The sequence below is a fragment of the Raphanus sativus genome, chromosome 9, assembly GCF_000801105.2.
Source record: "Raphanus sativus cultivar WK10039 chromosome 9, ASM80110v3, whole genome shotgun sequence".
Taxonomy (NCBI): Eukaryota; Viridiplantae; Streptophyta; class Magnoliopsida; order Brassicales; family Brassicaceae; genus Raphanus; species Raphanus sativus.
In genome coordinates, this window is record NC_079519.1 from 8,821,216 (window position 1) to 8,836,832 (window position 15,617).

At 39.3% G+C, this 15,617-nt stretch overlaps 1 protein-coding gene and 1 long non-coding RNA gene across 2 annotated transcripts; one reads left to right on the forward strand and one right to left on the reverse strand.

The window, feature by feature from the left end:
* Window positions 1-9,472: 9,472 nt before the first annotated feature.
* Window positions 9,473-10,308, forward strand: LOC130500270 (uncharacterized). The gene is made up of 3 exons (XR_008938885.1): window positions 9,473-9,642; window positions 9,714-9,843; window positions 9,911-10,308. It is a non-coding gene; the product is annotated as an uncharacterized LOC130500270 (long non-coding RNA).
* Window positions 10,159-11,939, reverse strand: LOC108836615 (thiamine thiazole synthase, chloroplastic). Its single transcript, XM_018609750.2, has 3 exons — window positions 11,484-11,939; window positions 10,545-11,033; window positions 10,159-10,474 (listed from the first exon to the last, which is right to left on the reverse strand). The coding sequence occupies exons 1-3, from the start codon at window positions 11,889-11,891 to the stop codon at window positions 10,313-10,315; spliced, it is 1,059 nt and encodes a 352-aa protein (XP_018465252.2). The 5' UTR covers window positions 11,892-11,939; the 3' UTR covers window positions 10,159-10,312.
* Between the last annotated feature and the right edge of the window lie 3,678 nt (window positions 11,940-15,617).

Here is a 15,617-nt window from a genome sequence, read left to right on the forward strand (position 1 = left end):
CAGTTGGTATCAGAGACAAAACGATCCAATCATGAATAGATCTTCTATCATGTCATCGAAAAAGAATCTGCAACAACTTAAAGGATGAGCAAGTTGTTATTTTGCGAGAAATAATGACAAGTTTGAACAAGACCTTTGTGCAAAGTTACAATATTCGATAGAATCATTCCTACATGCGATTGTGAGATAACAAACTAAGTCCCACATTGAAAAAATAGACAAAGAGTGTCTAATATATAAAGAGATTTCCAACTTTAATAGTACAAGCATTTTAGGATGGAAACCAAAAGTAAATCCATGCGGGCTTGCCATTAAGGCCCAAAATGGACAATATCGTACTAATCGGATAATAGAGAGTTGGACATGGGTTTGACAATCTCAACAATTGGTATCAGAGCGGTTGACGAGAAATCTGCAAGAATATCTAAATATCTTTCGAGAGATGAATGGTATATTCTATGAGTTAGGAATGAGAGGTGTGTGTGAGGCAGATATCAAGTTAAAATATCCTCGAAGTCAGTTGTGGGACACGAGATGAATGTGATCCTTAGTTTGAGGGGGAGAATGTGAGATAACAAATTAAATCCCACATTGGAAAATTAGATAAAGAGTGTCTAATATATAAAGAGATGTCCAACTCTAATAGTACGAGACCTTTTGGGATGAAAACCAAAAGTAAATCCATGCGGGCTTGCCATTAAAGCCCAAAGTGGACAATATCGTACTAATCGGATAATAAAGAATTGGACATAGGTTTGACAATCCCAACAGCAGTAACCCATGTACACCAAAAACTTTATATTTCCCAACCAGATGACGTGTCCTTCATCGAAAAAGCTGAAGAAGGTACCGATCTTCTCAGAGAGATCCACGAGGATCTAATCTTTGATGTGTATGAAGATGAAACTTTTACTCCAGAGCCTATTGACATCGTCGTCGATCTAATCATACATGTCAGGCACGATGAAGATTTTCCCTGTGAAGTAGATCATCAAACGACATCAAACTCACTGGAATTCAAGAGGTGAAAGACAGGAAAATTGGAGCAACAAAACATGTTGTTACTAAGGACGAGCCTCCTGATCGAGGTTGCATCAACAACTTGTTTTGTGGCAGTGAGAATGATAATTTAATGGATGTCTACGGTTCACCCATTTATGAAATCTATGAACAAATTGCTGACTTCTCCACTTATCACTGTCCAATCCTTGAGATCAGGGACGATGAAGATCGTAGCTATTGCTTCTATCCTAGAAGAGACATAGAGATGGTGGAATGTATAGAGAAGATGGACATAAAACGTTCACCAATGGAACATGTTCGTGTTCAAAACTCACTAAAGGCAATGAATGGAGATGAATATATGGTTAAAATAAGTCGAGACATTGGTGGTGGTGTTGGTAATCATCGCCTGCATGGCAATAGAAATCCTCCAGATCAAGGCCGAGCCAAAAGTTTCTTTGCAAATCATCATCGAGAAGCCAATAACGAGACACCAGATCAGGGTCAAACCAACAATTTGTTTAGTCGAAGTGAGGAATATTTTTCTAAACAGAGCTGCGTAGATCGTGTGGTATCGACAATATACTGGTTGTGATAATCTTTTTTTTTTTATTATACAGAGGTATCCTGGCCCCCACCTAAGTAGTTCCAGACTAGTCACGTGTTTGCAGCCTACGTTTTTGGCCCACGTTGTGATAATCATCGAACTTGACTCAAGTTCTTTTTATCTATAGTTACTTGAGCTGCGGAATCATGGTTGTCATAATTTTTTTTTTCTTGGAGTTATTTGTCGAGATGAAATAAGAAGTGAAGATGTTTGTGCGGGCTACATGACAAATCAGAAGGATATTTGCAGTTCAACAATGGAATTCCTGATTGTGTCGTCGTCTCGTCAATGTGAAGTCTCCGATGGGGCTATGTTTCGCTTAAAATCCATTAAGTGGTACATGATCGTTGAGGTTTTTGACAGAAAGAAGAAGTATATGGTGGATATACGTGTTGCAAGTAGCACAATCATGTGGCTGTTGTCACGTGAACTTATGTGGAAGTCTTATATAACCCGTAGTTCCATGCGTTTCTCATAGGTTCAAGAAGGCGTATGTTCGGAAGAAGAGGAGTGTTGAGGTGAAAGAAGCCGTGGAAGACAAGGGAAGTGATTCATTTGTTGAACCTTCGGAGTAGAAAAGAGTCTTTGAAGAAATAAAGGAGAGTGGAGAGCCTCGGTTGGAAGAAGAGGTTTAGCAGTTACAGATTTGAATTGTTTTAGCTATTATAAAAGGAAGTAGTCATTTTTTTTGAGTTTTATGCTTTGTATGTTGTAACTCTGAGACGATATGAGTCTAGAGGGATCAGTCGCCATGAGACTGACGATAGAGACGAACTCGTGATGAGAGTGAGTCGATATCGTACTTCAAAGCTGTAAACACTTCTTTATTCAAAGTAATACAAGAGTTGAGCATTTACAAGAGTTCGATAAAGTTGAATCTACCATTGGTGCGGTGAGCGTGGATCGAACACGCGACCTTCAGCTAGTACTTGAGGAGATCGAGCTACCATTGGTGCGGAGAAACTGATCGGAGCCAACGCGATACGTAAGGATGGTGGAGACGCGTAACGGAAGTGATCGAGAGCGGCAGATCGCGACGGAGTCGGCAAAATCGTCGGAGATCCAGCTAGTACTTGAGGAGATCGAGCTATCGAAGCTCAACTATGAGAAGCTAGCTCGTAATGATCGCGGAACAACGGCGAAGTTTGAGGAGATCAATACGAAGATCGATTCAATGGCGAATGAATCATCATCGCGATTGAGAAACAGATAAGCCAAATTACTGACGTATTGATTCGTTTGGAGGAAGCGGCGGTGTTCACTCAACGACCGGGGAAAGGAATCGCTTCTTCTTCAGATCCGCCGATCGATCAGGTACCGATCTCGTTATCTGAACCGGAAAGAACTCACACACATTTAGGTTATCGGGGAATTCTTGGAAACGTAGTGAATCGTGATAAGATGTTGAGGAAAGTAGAGATGCCTGTGTTTTCTGGTTCGTTGCCGTTCGATTGGATCTCTCGTGCAGAAAGATTTTTCAGGATTGGTAACTTCAATGAAGAAGAGAAGCTGCATCTGGTTTCGTAGAGTTTGGAAGGGCCAGTTTTGCAGTGGTTCAATGGGGAAGTGTTGGATGATCTGTTTGTCAGTTGGGAACAGTTTACACAGAGGATGTTGGACAGGTTTGGAGGTCCTATTGACAACGATCCAGCAGCAAGATTGTTTAGAGTGAAACAGGAAGGCGAGATTGAAGATTACGTTCATGAGTTTGAGACTTTGAGAAATCAAGTAACAGGAGTGGATGAGAAGAATCTGATCAAAGTTTTCTTCAATGGATTGAAACCAGATATGATATGAAGGAGGTCATTCGTATGAAAGAACCGGTTACATTGACGCAACACAAACTGGCGGTGTTAAAAATGCAGAGTATTACGTTCTGTAGCGTGATAAGCTCGGTCGTTAGTGAAGGGCGGGGAGGCTATCAAAGACAGACGGCAGTGCCTCGTGCAACTAATTTCAACAACAAAACGCAGACTGATACGACTAAGTTCAGTCAACCAGCAAACAAAGAAAACGTTGCGACTCAACGCAACAATGTGAGACCACGCTTGCAACATTCTGACGCAGAGCTTGATAGAATGCGAAGAGAGAAAATCTGTTTCAGATGCAAAGGACCGTGGACACCAGCTCACAGCAAAGAATGTCCAAACGAATGCTACGAGTACTTACTGTGATTAATGGTTTAGAACTTGAGGTTGTAAACTCTGAAGATGAAGAGGAGTTACAGGATCAACCACAACAGCAAGTTCTTCACACATTGTCAATAAACTCGTACATGGGCATTAACTCTCCGAAGACTACGAAGATGAGAGGGTATATTAACAATCGAGAGGTGATCGTCATGCTTGATAGCGGAGCATCTCACAACTTCATATCACCTGAAGTTGTGACCAAGCTACACTTGAAAGTTTCTGTTGATAGTAGCTTGGATGTGTTGTTGGGGAATGGGGTTACTGTGAACGCATTAGGAGTATGCCAAGCAGTTAATTTCCAACTCAATAAAACCAACTTCACAGACGATTTCATCTCTCTTGGACTGGGTAATGTAGATGTGATACTGGGTGTTCAATGGCTTGAAACCTTAGGTGCATGCGAAGTGGACTGGAAGGAGCATGTCCTTTCCTTCACCTATAATGGGAATCGGGTGACTTTGGTAGGAGAGAAGGCTCTACACTGCACACGATTCTCTTTCAAATCATTGACACCAGTCTATACAAGTAGCAAGACAGGAAGAGAAGTGCTTCTTGCTTCTTCTATAGCAACATCAACATTTCCGGAAGTTCGTTCAAATTACTCCAAGATTCTCCAAGATTTTAACGATGTGTTCGAGATTCCTAAAATGTTACCACCTTTTAGAGAACACGAACATGCAATAAATCTTCTACCTGGAGTTTCTTCAGTCTCTGTTCGACCATATAGATATCCGCACGCTAGCAAGGTAGCCATGGAACAGATGGTGACTGAGATGTTAGCTATAGGTATCATACGTCCCAGCACAAGTCCGTTCTCTAGTCCGGTTCTCTTGGTGAAGAAGAAGGACGGATCTCAACGTTTTTGTGTGGACTACAGGTCACTGAACAGAGCCACGGTTTTGGACAAGTATCCAATTCCTGTTATTGACCAACTGTTAGACGAGTTACATGGAGCTTCGGTATTTTCGAAATTGGATCTTCGTTCTGGCTATCACCAGATCAGAATGGTAGAGGAGGACATTCATAAGACAGCATTTCGAACAGTGGAAGGACATTATGAATTCTTGGTCATGCCTTTTGGTTTATCAAATGCACCAGCCACTTTTCAGGCACTTATGAATAAAGTGTTCAAACCTTTCCTACGAAGCTTCGTTCTGGTTTTTTTTGATGATATTCTCGTCTACAGCAAGAATCATACTGAGCATGAGCGTCATTTACGTCAAGTGCTGCAAGTCTTGCGTGAACAGACACTCTTTGCTAATCAAAAGAAGTGTACTTTTGGAGTACAAAGCGTCGAATACCTTGGCCACATTATCTCTGCGAATGGCGTGGCTACTGATTCTGCCAAGACAGCTGCTATGACGACTTGGCCTATTCCAAAAACAGTTAAACAATTGCGAGGTTTTCTTGGTTTGACTGGATATTATCGAAGATATGTCAAAGATTATGGCACGATTGCTAGACCTTTAACTACTCTGTTGAAGAAAGATCAGTTCTGTTGGTCAGAAGTAGCACAGTTGGCATTGGATAAACTCAAGTATGCGATGGTTCATGCCCCTGTTTTAGCATTACCAAACTTTCAAGAAACATTCGTGATTGAATCAGATGCTTCTGGCTTTGGTCTTGGAGCGGTACTGATGCAGAACAAACGCCCTATTGCGTTTTTCAGTCACGCTTTGACACCGAGGGAACAGATGAAGCCGGCTTACGAGAGAGAATTGATGGCCATTGTCATGGCAATAAGGAAGTGGAAGCACTATCTGTTGGGTCACAAGTTCCACGTGCATACAGATCAGAGGAGCCTGAAGTTTCTGCTGGAACAAAAAGAAGTTAATCTCGAGTATCAGAAGTGGTTGACTAAGATTCTTGGGTTTGATTTTGAGATTTTCTACAAGCCGGGTCCTGAGAACAAAGCTGCTGACGGGTTATCAAGGTCTATTTCAGTGTCTTCCTTGTTGTTGTCGTTGACGATACCAACAGTATTGCAGTGGGAGGATTTGTATCGTGAGATCAGTGAAGATAAGAGGATTCAGGGTACTATTCTAAAGATTCAATCAGGGGAATTACAGTCAAAGAAGTATCACGTCAGCGATGGGAAGTTATGGTCAAAACATCGTCTGGTTATACCGAAGAGTTCTCGTTTCATTACGTTAATACTAAACGAAGCTCATGACAGTAAGATGGGTAGACACTCGGGTGTCTTGAAGACGGTGAAACGAGTACAGTGTTCTTTTTCTTGGAAGGGGATGTATAAAATGATTCAGGAGTATGTCGCCTCTTGTAACGTGTGTCAAACGCATAAGCATTCCACACTCTCCTCTGCAGGTTTACTTCAACCATTGCCCATTCCGAATATGATATGGGAGGACATCAATATGGATTTTATAGAGGGCCTACCACGTTCTAATGGCTTTAATTCTATCCTTGTGGTGATTGATCGCTTAAGCAAGTTTGCTCATTTTGTGTGCTTGAAGCATCCGTTCACCGCTATTGAAGTGGCTCAGAAATTTGTGCAGGAGGTAGTAAGATTACATGGGTTTCCGAAGAGTATCACGTCTGACAGGGACAAGATATTTCTAAGCTCGTTTTGGAAGGAAGTATTTCGTTTGGCGGGTACAAAACTGCAGTATAGCACAGCCTTTCATCCACAAACGGATGGACAATCGGAGGTATTGAACAGATGTTTAGAGACGTACTTGAGAAGCTTTTCATCTGTGCATCCACGTACTTGGCAGTCGTATGTAGCTTGGGCAGAATTGTGGTATAATACTACTTTCCATAAGTCAATTCAGACGACTCCTTTTAAGATTGTCTATGGGCGTGATCCCCCTTCCTTGTTACGTTTTGAAATGGGTTCCACAAATAACTTTGAGTTGGAGAGAGCATTGCGTGATAGAGATGAAGTGTTGTGTACTCTGAAACGGACTCTTTCTCGGGCTCAGGAGGTCATGAAGAAACAAGCGGATAAGTCGAGAAGGGATGTTCAGTTTGCAGTTGGTGACATGGTGTTTTTGAAACTTCAACCTTATCGTCAAAAGTCTGTGGGAAACCGTTGGTGTCAGAAGTTATCGGCGAAGTTCTTTGGCCCTTACAGAGTGTTAGAACGTATTGGTGCTACTGCTTATAAATTACAGTTACCACCGGAGGCTAAGATTCATCATGTTTTTCACATTTCTCAATTGAAGCTGGCGTTGGGTCTTCATGAACAATGTGAGACAGTGCCACCGGGAAGTCCAACTGAGGCCGAAGAGGAGGTTGTTCCGGAGGATGTGTTGGACAAACGCTATAATGCAGAGGGCGATTTGGAGCTGTTGGTTACTTGGCAAGGACATTCTTTTCTCGAGAACTCTTGGATGTTGTATCAGGAATTCATTACTTGTTTTCCTGATTACCAGCTTGAGGGCAAGCTGGATTTCGTTGGGGGAAGTATTGATAGGTTCAAGAAGGCGTATGTTCGGAAGAAGAGGAGTGTTGAGGTGAAAGAAGCCGTGGAAGACAAGGGAAGTGATTCATTTGTTGAACCTTCGGAGTAGAAAAGAGTCTTTGAAGAAATAAAGGAGAGTGGAGAGCCTCGGTTGGAAGAAGAGGTTTAGCAGTTACAGATTTGAATTGTTTTAGCTATTATAAAAGGAAGTAGTCGTTGTTGATTGAGTTTTATGCTTTGTATGTTGTAATTCTGAGACGATATGAGTCTAGAGGGATCAGTCGCCATGAGACTGACGATAGAGACGAACTCGTGATGAGAGTGAGTCGATATCGTACTTCAAAGCTGTACTTCTATATTCAAAGTAATACAAGAGTTGAGCATTTACAAGAGTTCGATAAAGTTGAATCTACCAGTTTCTTTCTCAATATATCTAAAGCAGTAGCTCAAATAACGTGTGAAGGAAGAAAGCTTTGTCAACGGTCCGTAGTGCCGCCTAAAGCCTATATAAGTGTTCGACGTCTCCTTTATTCTACGTGTGAAGTAAGAGTGCTCAATCATAAGTATATTCCATATACTCTCACTATTAGTGTGGACTTGGATATGCAAAACGTGGTACACAGTAGGAGAGTTGCTATGGACAACTTTCTTTATGGTCTCAAGCAATTTGTGCTGGTGCTGGAGCTGTGTAACATGATCTTGATCACATGTTCAAGTAATTATGTGGTGTTTTATTCTCAGTCAATTTCCCACCGTGAAAGTCAGAATGAAAGTGTTGTGTTACTATGTATGAAGGCCTCTGTTTCTTTCGCACATATATATTCTTTCACGGAAGTCTCATCTTGTGTGTGTCTTGGAAGAATATGAAATGCATTCACAAGTGGCGTCAATCACTACGTCACAGATGAATGCGAAATCAGTTGTTCTTCATCCTCGGTTTCTTCTGAAAATGGAGGGACGATCACAGGACGTTGTACTCATCTTCAGAGACCTCCTGGAGGTGACACCTTTCCCACAGGGCCACTTACTTGTCCTCTTCACTGGACATATTTGTTTCGTGGTACAGTTAAAGTCCACTACTTCAGATTCTTCGATGGAGATAAAAGAGCCAGTATTCTGTTTTTCTCTAAGAAATATCCTGAGATGCGAGTTGCGTATTGCACGAGTCTTGATCTTTGAGATTGTTTCTCTAACTCGTCTCAAAATAGAAAACATATGTTTGCTAATCACCTCGAACGTGGGAATGTAAGCCCTATGTTTTACTGATCGCGATGTTCTCTATGGGCTTATGGTGTTCTCCTGTTCTATTTTTGTTATGGTTTTCATTATCTATGGCAAAAACCCGCCCTGTGTTGTTTCTATTGAGGATTTACTGGTATGCAGCTGTGCTTCTGATATATTTAAGCATTCCTGGTGTGGCGTAAATCATGTCCCTGACACGGAGTTGTTATTCAGTTCAAGGCAACGTCAACAATGGTGGGATCAGTGATATTTCGTCTTCTTATTGGCCTTTGGATCACCAGATGGAAGCAACTGTAAAGTTACATACTGCATATGACAAGGACTTTGAGAACGTTGGTTATCATGCGTGCGAAACAAGAAAGATATGGGTAATGAGACCAATGTCGATGTGGATGGATAGTGGAAACAATTTCTTTTCACGCCTCCAAGAGATGAATGATGGGTCAATCTTCACAAAACACGCGGTGTGTTACCACTTACCAGCTTTGTGAGAGGAGCAAATTTCTATTTGGCTACTCAAGAGACGCTCTTGTCCTTTTGGCTCCAAGTTCATGTTTCTATACACAAAGAAGAATTTCTGGTAGTACGGTATGGGTAAGACTAATCCAATTTTGTGACAGTCTGCGCCAAAAGGATATTTTCATTCTGACAGATGACGTTGTTAATTGTGCGTTGGGGCTTGCTCGACGACACAATGTACCAAAACCGCCACACCTTGGATCACTTACACATAGAGAATGGGAGAGTACAATGTTCAGGATTTTCTTCCTTTTGGTCCAAAGAGGAAACAAAGTTATTGTAGGCATCATAGGCTCTCATAAATCGTGGGGTTCCTCCCATTCCTTTCACAATCAACTCCGTCCTGGGCGGAGACAGTATGTAGGGGGTGGGGTCAGCCTTTACACAGGAAGGTTTCCTCGATATCGGCAAGACACTAATAAGTCGAATCCAACATCCAACAAGGGGTAAGTCTCAAAACATCTTCTTGCAAAAAGACTGCAACGTTAACTAAACTTGGTTCTGAATGTTCAATAATAACTTTTGCTTGCTTTTTCTTGGCTTGTTTCTAGGGGATCCATCCATCGATTAAAGGAGAAGTCTGGGAGTTCTTACTTGGTTGTTATGATCAAAAGAGCACTTTTGAAGAAAAGACAGCAAATACGACAACGTAGAAGGTCAGAGATCATATTGGTCTTGCTTGCATTCTCTTGTGTTGCTATATCTTTTTTTGTTTTCCCTCTTTCAGATTGCAGTATGCTTCTTGGAAGCAGGAATGTAAACAAATGTTTCCAGTCTTTGGAAGTGGTCGATTCATTACCGCACCTGTGATTACCGCGCCATTCTAGATCCTCTTGTACTACAAGAAACAAATTTAGGTAAAATCTTTTTTTTTTTTGCTTGAGGAAATAGTAGAACTTCATAAACTAAGTATTATCATCATAGGGGAGGATTCTGATTTCTTCAAAGAGCTTGCAAGTAGAGGACCTTTGGACAAGAAAGTTATCCAATGGATGCTAACACTTCATGACATAGGTCTGTGATCAATGTCACTAACAAGACTAGTTCTGTTTGTTGTTCAAAAAAAAAAAAAAAGAATGAGTCTGATGTCTCAATTCTAAAGCAGACCAAGCTAAGCGGGCTGCTTGCACTAATAAAGCCAGATTGGAGAAGAACGCGCATTACGAACGCAATTTTACACTGAAGAAACGTTTTCATTCAGAAGAAACAAAGACACAGACAAAGTTCATTACATTAGACCTTAACTCCTCCTTTTATTGCAACTCCTTCCACACCAAAAGGACCAAGGGAAATTTTCTTACATACAAAAAAAAAAAAACTTTTTCCTTAAGCATCTACGGTTTCAGCTGAATCAGCAGCAGCTAAGACCAGCTCAGGGCTTAGGTTTCCAGCGTAGGATCCATCAATCACATTAGGCTGTCCCAAAGCTTTCAGAGCTAGATGTGCCGCCTTCTGTCCCGATATCATCATAGCTCCGAATGTTGGTCCCTGCCATCACCAATTCATTCACCTCAGGATATTAAATTATATAAATGGTCAAAGAAAATAAAAAACTCACCATTCTTGGTGCGCCATCGAGCTCAGCAACTTCCATACCGGTCAGGATCATACCGGGAACAACCTCCCTGGTCAACCTCACAATAGCGTCTTCAGCTGTGTTCATGTCCAGAGCTTTCATTCCAGGGACATGATCAATCAACCCAATGCTCTTCAACCTCTTCACACCGGTGGCTCCGAAAGGACCATCATGACCACACGAGCTGACAACAATCTTGGCCTCCATCACGTTAGGGTCCATGCAAGACTGTGTGTCGTGGTTCTGCGACACAAGAGACCAGTTTGTCACCACACCACCGACTCTGTTTCCTTTCACGATCAGATCCTCTGCGGCAACTGCGTTGAAGAGCTTCACGTTGGGACGAGCCAAGAGCTTGCTCATGATGGTGGATGTGAAGAGAGCAGCGTGCTTGATCACGACGTAGTTGTCTTGCTCATCATAGGGTACACCAATCTCGTCAAGAAACAAGTGAGCTGGTTTGCGCACAATCTGTCAAACACGAATATACAACAAATATTAGCCTATTAATACTGATCATGATGCATGATTGTCCATGACCACAGACTCATGGTTGGATCTGAGATTTATGTAGTAATAAACATCTTTAAATTTTTGCTAAAAATATTATAAAAAACAAAAAACAAAAAACATTTTTTGATTTATCTGAAATAATAAAATTAATTTTGACAATTTGGAAGCCTGTGATTTATGTGCAGTAAGTTTTTTTTTAGGAGCCAAATCAAATGTTTCACCCTGAAAAAAAATTATCTAAGTTGGTTAAACATAGTCCTTGACATTAAGATCCTCCAAGCTGCGAATTAATAGTCACTGTGATTCAGTATTAGGGCTAGTTCATACATACAAATCAATCTAAATACTCAAATACGAGATAACTAGGTCTTAACAGAAAGAGAAAGATGTTATATAAACGTGTTATACCATGGCGGAGAAAAGCTGACCACCGAGCCACGCGCCACCACCAGGACTAACAGATTGTTCGATGATCGCAACCTGAACGTTAGGGTTCTTACTGATCTCGTAAGCGCATGATAAACCAGCGGAACCAGCACCAACGACGACGACATCAGTCTCGGCGTACGTGATCATATCCGTCATGTACCTCCTCGTCATCTCGCGAGACACGATCGATTCCTTGATAGGAGCGAACGTGAAGGCGTTCAGGTCGTAACCAGCGGTACTGGCGCGAACGGAGACGGCGGAAACCGAACGTGGTTTGAGACCAACGGAGACGGGAGCGGCGGAGATGGATGAGCCATGGAAAGAGGAGTCGAAAAGCCTCTGAGGCTTGGTGGAAGAGATGGAGAGAGTAGAAGTCATGGCCGCCATCTGAGAGAAAGGACGATTAGGTTTTTGAGAGATGATGATGATGGTGAAGTGAAACTGTGGTGGTTATTTAAATTAGAAGATGAAAATATCTGGAGAGTGATGGCCACGTCAGAGATAAGGAATGAAGGGTCGATGAAGTTTTGTAATCAAATTCAGTTTACATGGTAATAAAAATATCTCTAAGGTCTTGTCTGGATGTATCTGTAACCATTTGCAGTGAGTGTGTGGTGACACGACCACAAGAAAGTGAAATATCTTTGTACTATAGAGATGGACTTGGACAGTTCATTGTTTCTGATGTCCAAATAGAAAAAAATAATTATTTTTTATTATATTAATATATTTTTCTTGAATTTATGAATTATGAGAGGCATGTTCTTTTTTGTCATAGAATCTTTTTCGTTCATGTGGACCAAAATAAAATCTGCAATTTAGTAGCTAAAATCTGGAATTATGATCAGGTTGTTACTTATATAATTTAAAATTATAAAAATAAGAAGAGCTTATACCACAATATAAGCAGTGAGTTCGTGTAAAGTCAAATGCATTATTCGTTCCCTGGCATAGGCTTATATAAAACAAAGTAAAATGGAGATAATACAAAGTATTTTAGCAAAGGCAAGCCCATAATATTTTGAAAGTCTCACATAATCTAAGCATTCCGGAATCCGGGATGATCTTGATCTTCCTATAGGGAACATGAACCAAAACCAAAATGCAAGATGTGTTGAGTTTCTGAAGCTAATTAGGAATTTAGGACGTTTGGCATATATTTAAGTTATTGTCTAATTGTTGAGTCTTATTAGGATTCTTAATCTCCAAGAGAAGATTCTGAAGAACCCTCGTCTAAAATCACTCATACGTGCAAGTGAGAAATTAGCATGGTACACCAACCTGGTACAAGACAAAAGTTGAATCGGTTGGTTATCAAGTGACCCGGAGCTGTATTTGAACACATTATATAAATATTTTTAAAAAAATTATTTCCCTTGAATCTCAAATAGATCTTGAAAAACAAAGCTATATTATCAAAATTGAAGTAATTTTTGGTACTGTTTAGAAACATGATAACAAGATAAATGAGGATTATTTAGAATTATGTATAGCAAATTAAATATTTTATTTTATTTATACATTTAACTATTGCATTTACCATAAATGAAGTATTTTTTGTATTTTTTTTTATATATTTTACCACTGCATTTAAAATCAATTTAAATTAATTACAATGGTTGTTGTTTCTTTGTGGTGAAAATAAAAGCACATCCTGAAATATATATAGTATATATTATATAAAACAATTTTTAATTATAGTATTATCTTACTAATATATAGTATTATTTCGAGAGTTCAATTTTCAAAAAAACAAAATATCATAAAATTAATAATAATTCATAGAAAACTAATTCAAAAAAATAAAATTTTTAGTATGTTGTTTCATTTTTAAATAAATTAACAAAAACAACACATTAATATATGCATAGTACAATTACATCAAATTGCATCAATTTATAAAAATATTTAATATAATACTATGTACAAATAAAAAAATTATTATCAAACATCTACAATTACATCAAATTGTATCAACTTCTTTTTCTACAGCAAGCCAAACGTTGTTCAGCCTTGCCAGACAACTGATCAAGATTCAAGAATACTCGGGTTCTGGTATTCATATTCAATATCATATCTTCAAATTTAGTTATGTTCTTTTTGATTCTAGCTAGTGGATGGATTTTTCAAAATCCAAAATATTATATGGTATCCTTCTGTCTTTATTTGGAATATTAATCTAGGATTTGCAATCTCCGGAAGGATGATTCTTACAAGTGCTCATGTTGCTGATCACTCATACATGCAAGTGAGAAAGCATGGTTCACCCACCAAGCATATATAAGGCAAAATGAAGCGTTTCGGTATGAATGTTAAGATGGATTAGCTGATATTTATATATGTTGTTCATGTGAAACAGGGTTCATCACGAAGGAGAAGCTAAAGAAAGTGATGAAATCGATGGGGAGGAATCCAAAGGCAGAATGGGAGATGATGATCTTTATCTACGTTGATGGCAATGGAGACATCTATATAATAGCCCAAAACACCTCTCAGGTATAGTATGTATACACTAAAACCTTTTGGTTACAGTGAAGATAAATCAACAAACTCAGATAATAAAAACTACAAATGAAATTTTGTTTAGGAATCAGCATAGGATGAACTAATAGAAATACCCAGATTGTTCGAGGGGACAGTTGCAAGATGTGTTTATTTTCAAATTCTTCTTTTTTAAGTTTCATATCATGTATATGTAGTTCCTTATTATGTTTAACCAGGGAAGTCTGAAGATAATCAGCCACCATCCCTCCTGCAAATGGATACACAAAACATAGACAGATTCTCAGGTATTGATTGCTTAAACCTTCTCCTTTTTCATTCATTTTCCGATTCATTTCTGTTAGCTGATGCATTTTTATTTGTTTTGTTCCTAAGTGTCAGAGATTAGTACGTCGACAGGTGCATCAGGAGGCGTTGACGATGAGAGATCATCTGGAGAAGAAAGAGTGAGATCCAGGATTGTCGAGTCAGAGTGAAAGGAGACGGAGCCAGAGATTCACGACACACAAGCAGGTCAGTATAAACAAACCTTTGAACATGATCTACGATATGACAAACCGTAAGAAGAGTCTAGTCGTTTTTTCTGGATATAAAACGAAAGCTTGCAAGATCAATTTCTCAAAACAACTAATTTACGACTTAGAGACTTTGGACCGGTATTTTGAGTGAAGACCAGATCTCCAATCGAAATAAATGGTTAGCATCATCTCCGCTTATGAACGATGGCCGAGATTCACGCGTGTAACTAATCACTGTACACTTCCCCTCAACTGATTGTGAATGTTTTTGTTTTGCAGATGGATTTAATTTCTTTTTATGATCAGAACGATGCTTGACAATGAGATTCAAGGAAAAGAAGTTTCAGAACATTCTCTTGCTGGAAAGAGAAGAGACGAAACTGAAAGACCAAGTTCTGCGCTTCCACAAAATCCAAAGTAATTAATTGCTCATAGATCAAAAGTATGAAATTCTTTATTCAAAAAGAAGATGATCGTGCCCAATGCAATTGTTGTTTCTGTAAAATTGCAGAGACTGAAAGTAGCACTTGAAACACGTACGTGTTGTCCACGTGAAATTGCTGAGTGTATCTTGGTTCAATTCAGCTTGAGTTCCAATATGTGTTTGTTTAAGAATTTTAGTGCAAGTTGTTTTTTCTTCTCTGTTATTGTTGTAAACTTGTGATGTGATCATCTTTGATCAATAAGTTAGTAAACCTAGGTTTGAAACTTTTTCTGAATGTGGTGTAACTAATACTAGATCTTGACCCGCGCTTTGGAAGCGCGGAATTTTTTACGATGAAAAATTTTACTAATAACTTAACAAATATTTTGTTAACTTTTAAAGAGTGTGTATTTAAAATATTTTTGCATTTAAATCAGTATTTTTAAATTCAACCCGATTGTGATTATACCGGTTAATCCGGAGATCTAACAATTCAATTCAGTTTTTTAAAATATTCATATTAAAAAGTCACTAAAACCCGAGACTAACCGATTGAACTGATGGATGACCGATATGTAATCATGGATGACCGATATGTAATCTAATTTGATTGAAATTGTAATAGTTTCATAATTTGTAATCTTATAATCTAACTTTAAAGTTCATTAT

Coding starts and splice junctions, on each gene's coding strand:
- LOC108836615 (XM_018609750.2), bottom strand. CDS start 11,891: ATGGCGGCCATGACTTCTACTCTCTCCATCTCTTCCACCAAGCCTCAG. Junction 11,034..11,483: donor GTCAGCTTTTCTCCGCCATG/GTATAACACGTT, acceptor CGTGTTTGACAG/ATTGTGCGCAAACCAGCTCA. Junction 10,475..10,544: donor TCGATGGCGCACCAAGAATG/GTGAGTTTTTTA, acceptor TGGTGATGGCAG/GGACCAACATTCGGAGCTAT.